General features: G+C 37.7%; 1 protein-coding gene across 1 annotated transcript in view; it reads left to right on the top strand.

Annotated features, from left to right (window-relative positions):
• ARHGEF6 (Rac/Cdc42 guanine nucleotide exchange factor 6) overlaps window positions 1–4,640 on the top strand; it is a gene marked incomplete in the record, with an annotated part of 64,260 nt that overhangs the window by 14,656 nt on the left and 44,964 nt on the right. The window contains 2 exon segments of the mRNA XM_072431839.1: window positions 1–21; window positions 3,352–3,553. Coding sequence (XP_072287940.1) covers window positions 1–21; window positions 3,352–3,553 — 223 coding nt within the window.

Here is a 4,640-nt window from a genome sequence, read left to right as displayed (position 1 = left end):
CGAAGACAGTCAAAACCTATGGTATGTTCTTGTCTGTGAACCCTTAACCACGGATGTAAATAATTTATTTAATGAATCGAATAGTTTTTTGTTTTTTGTATTTAAGGAATCCATTTACAGGTGGCTTTCTCTTTTCAAGTTTCACATACAAGAACTCATGAACACAGAAATAGGATGCTGCTCTTGGCCATTGTGTTCAATTGATGATAATTATTATTATTATTTATAAACAGGATTTATATAGCGCCAACATATTACGCATCGCTGTACATTAAATAGGTGATAATATGCTGAATGGCTCAGGGACACCAGAGTTTATGTTGCAGTTAACTTCTGTAAAACCAAAGCAAAACTAAACATAAAAATTAAAAAAAAAAAAATTAAAACATTGTGAGCAGGCATGTTCTTTATTGCAGAAGGGACCAGCAATGTCTCATCAGCAATATAACAAATGGAGCTGAGCTGTGCAATGTACAATCCCAGCATAGCTGGTTCTCAAGAATAAATAAATTCTTGTGCAAATGCATGAGAGTTATGACATTCTAGATTGGCCAATCAAGATGGCTGAGGATTCCAAACCAAAAAGAGGACAAGTGAAAATATCTGCACCAGTGAAGGAGCAAAGAGAGGCACGTTTAGTTAAAAAATGATGAACATGCCTGCTTTCATTTTTTTTCATTTGTAACTTTAGTTCAGCAATAAATCTAAACTAAATCTTATCTAAGTTCAGCAATAAATCTTACACATATGAGAGCTGTTTTACCTGCCAAAGATTTGTGTATATCTGTCTACCTATTTTTAAAACATGCACAGACTTTTCTAGCACAGCAATTTTCTGGTGCAGTGCAGGAACACATACAGTTCTTGTCTCTCCCCTCTATGCTGTTTTTCTATCCCATTCTGAGCTGTGATGTACAGGGACTTTGGGAATGGGTATTAACCAAATTCAGTTATTACACTTCTTGCATTTAAATACACATTTCATAATATATTAATATGAAATATATTTATTTGTTTATATCTAACAAGAGTTCAGCTTTAACAATTATTTTTGCGTTTTGACATTTTGAAATTCTTCCATCAGCAGGCTCTCTCTTATTCAGAGTACTGACTAGTGTTGGTTGAATATCTCACTATTCGATTCAACAGCTATTGAACCGAATAGTGAGATATTGTTAGTGTGATCAAATGCCAAATTCGAACACCATTGAAGTCAATGGTGCGAGAATTCAGGGTTTTTGTAAGGTCTTTTAAGGGCTGCAAGAGCAATCAGATTGCTCTTGCAGCACATTACTAGTTGTTTGTGTTCTTGGTTAGAGTTTCTCTATCCAAGAACTATAGGTGATGAATGGGGACTTGTCCCCAGTCATCACCTGTAGTGACCTGTATTCTTAGATATTATTATATTAATAGTCCATAGTCATGTCACTAACTGTCCCTCAAAGGAGCTCACAATCTAATGTCCCTACCATAGTGATATGTCATTAATGTAGTCTAAGGTCAATTTAGGGGGAAACCAATTAATCCTATTGCATGTTTTTGGGATGTGGGAGGAAACCAGAGTACCTGGAGGAAACCCCCGCAAACACAGGGAGAACCTGCAAACTCCATGCAGATAGTGTCCTGGCTGAGATTCGAACTTAGGACCTATCGCTGCAAAGGGCGGGGTGCTAACCATTGTCCCCATTCATCACCTGTAGTGCACTTTGTTCTTGGATATAGAAACTCTATCCAAAAACACATAGTGGTAGCACAGCATGGCAACACCGATCGCTGTTGCAGCGCTGTACTATGTGTTCTTGGATAGAGTTTCTATATCCAAGAACACAGGACACTACAGGTGATGAATGGGGACAAGTCCCCAGAGATCCCGCAATGACAAAGTGCCCAGAGATCCCGCAATGACAGGAGGATTCCCACGGCTGCACAGCCGGGGGAATCATAATGTCGTTGTGGGATAACCTGTAAAAAAAAAAAAAGCTAGTTAAAAAAACACACATTCAATAAATTACTTTAAAATGATTTATTTATTTTTTACATTTTTTTTTTTTTGAATTTTTACCGTCGAATACCGTGTTTTCCGTGTCAGGTCAATCCGAATTTGAAGGAAAACTTCAGGCTGAGATCACTGACACCTAAATTGTGTTGGTATCTGACTAATATTTTACATAAAGCAGGGTATTCTATAATTTATATGTAATCGCTTGGCAACAAGCACAACAGTAAACCTTTGCACACACTGTCATTTTATCCTTAAGTGGCCTTAAGTGGCACTAGTACCGTTTATCACTGTCCTCAACTGCCTCAACCCTGGGTATAATGTAAATGAATGGCAGCAGTTGAAATCCGTTTTTGTCGTGGTGTGGTTGCTGTTCATTTTTTGGGATGCTGCTTGCATCGTCTACCACACCAGGGGGGGTTACTTGTCTTCTCTACAATGTTTTAGAAAACTCCACTACTCCAGCGAAATACCTGGAAAAAAGATGGCTGCTTTGAGGCTCAAAGTGGTTGAAAAAAGGTACCTAGAAACAGTTAGCCATGCAATTTTGCAAGGCCAGTCTGAACAATAATATCTTGATGCTGAAGTCTTGGAGAGTTGCATGGAATATGTAGATGATTCAGCATGCTGTAAACTATCTGCAACTAAACTATTATCTCTGGGTGCACTTGACCTGTAGTGTCCAAGGTCTCTTTTCACACGTATGTTTGTACTACCAGAAGCCTTCTGTATGAATAGGGAGTAGCAGAGACTTTAGCTTCTGTACACTCAGCACTATAAATAGTGCCTGTCACCACAAGGTTACTTTTACATAAAGCTCACCTGTAAAACAAGCTTTTATCTACTTATCATTCCTATGTAAGAATAGTTGCCCCTTCTCTACTCCTCTGCTGCTGCAAACTTTTGACCATTAGTGGAATGGAACACTTGTTTCCGTTGGCAGTTTCTGTCCTACCTTCTGCTGGCTTGTATGTTCTGCATTGATTCAGGAACTAGCAGGAGGAACCACAGTAACTGGTAGCCTTACATGGGCTGCTGGGAAGGTAAGTAGATAAAGACTTATTTTACAGGTAGGCAGGTCTCCTGGAAAGCCTAAAGTAGGCAAATTAATAAGATGTTACCCTTCCACAACTGAAGTTTATTCTGTAGGTAAACTTGACCTGCAAAGTAATTTTACAAGCACTGCACTACCCTGCAAAGTGCTGATTTAAAAGAAAAATAATATTTACTCATGACTTGGTGGAGCTAATACACCATTAGGAATCCCTAAGCATTACAATAAGAATTTGTGTACATGTTCAAAACCCTGTTATTCATGTTGCATACAGTATCTTTTTCTTTTTTTATAAAAGGACATGACCGGTAATGGCGGCACTCAACTAATTGTGAAAGCAAAGTTTAATTTCAAGCAACAGAATGAAGATGAGCTATCCTTTAGTAAAGGTGACACCATCTGTGTCACCAGAGTGGAAGAAGGAGGCTGGTGGGAAGGATCGTTAAATGGCAAGATGGGCTGGTTCCCCAGTAACTATGTGAAAGAATTTAAAGCGAATGGTAAGATCCCAGAATTGCTTTGAAACATTCTCATTTGAAGATGTGTTTTCAACATTTTTTTTACCCTTACATTTGTTCATATTTAGTGCTTTAGAATATAATAAAGATAATAGAGCAGCATGACAGTCAGGCAGCTAGCATTTTCAAAGTGAAAGGTCATAGGGCAACCCACATGTTTCCCTCTGTAACACTGAAGAGCTTGCTCACTATTGTGAAAATCAGTAGATTGGAAAATCAGTAAGCAACACTATTCTAACCCCCCCAAAAAAATCTATAACCATGTAATTAATACCCCCTTAATATATTTAAATTATAATGTGATAATGTTTAATATAAAGTAACAATCCCTTCTGAGGTTCAGAAACCAAGAGCCAAGCAGGATGGACCCAGGTCCCTACCAATAAATTGTCAAGGACTCATTATTACAAAACAGACCCAAACTAAACAAAGACATATCAAGTGTTGTTCATGTATTTTCTACTCTACTGATTTCAGCAAATGTAAGCATTTAAGTGTCAGGCTCAGGTGAGATATCTATTTTGTGGCAAGTCATTATTGCCTTATGAGGTTTGGTAATTGTTACCTTTCCATCAGTGGTAGTCTAGTTAATCCTGTTATACAGATCATGAAATACTGCAAAGCACAAAACCCAGAATCTACCGATTTACCATAAAAATGGGACCAAACATGTGCCATTGCTCTAGAGATGAATATAACAAATTTATCAACTGTATTTATATGTCAATTCTTCATTTGTATAAAATGTATCTGCTTTTCTGTAAAATATCCAATCCCAGTAAGAGTTGTTCAATATTGATGAATCCTGATCATTTCAGTGTTTTTTTTTTCAGTGGTTCCACAACTAATTCTATTATGCTTGGTGCTTGCCATCATTCTTGTACCTAGCACCCCTCGGAAAATTAATCAGTAACTTTAGTCAAAGAACAGTTTTGTACCAGTGACATGTGGCACTCACCGCTTAAACTTTCACCCTTTTTGCAGAAACTCTGATGTGTTTGTCTTAGGGTGTTACTATGCCTGAATTCCATGCGAACAGCTCCATATGCATCTAAAATACATGTATGTT

This window comes from Pyxicephalus adspersus, chromosome Z, assembly GCF_032062135.1.
Source record: "Pyxicephalus adspersus chromosome Z, UCB_Pads_2.0, whole genome shotgun sequence".
Classification (NCBI taxonomy): domain Eukaryota; kingdom Metazoa; phylum Chordata; class Amphibia; order Anura; family Pyxicephalidae; genus Pyxicephalus; species Pyxicephalus adspersus.
This window is presented reverse-complemented; position numbering and strand designations above follow the sequence as displayed.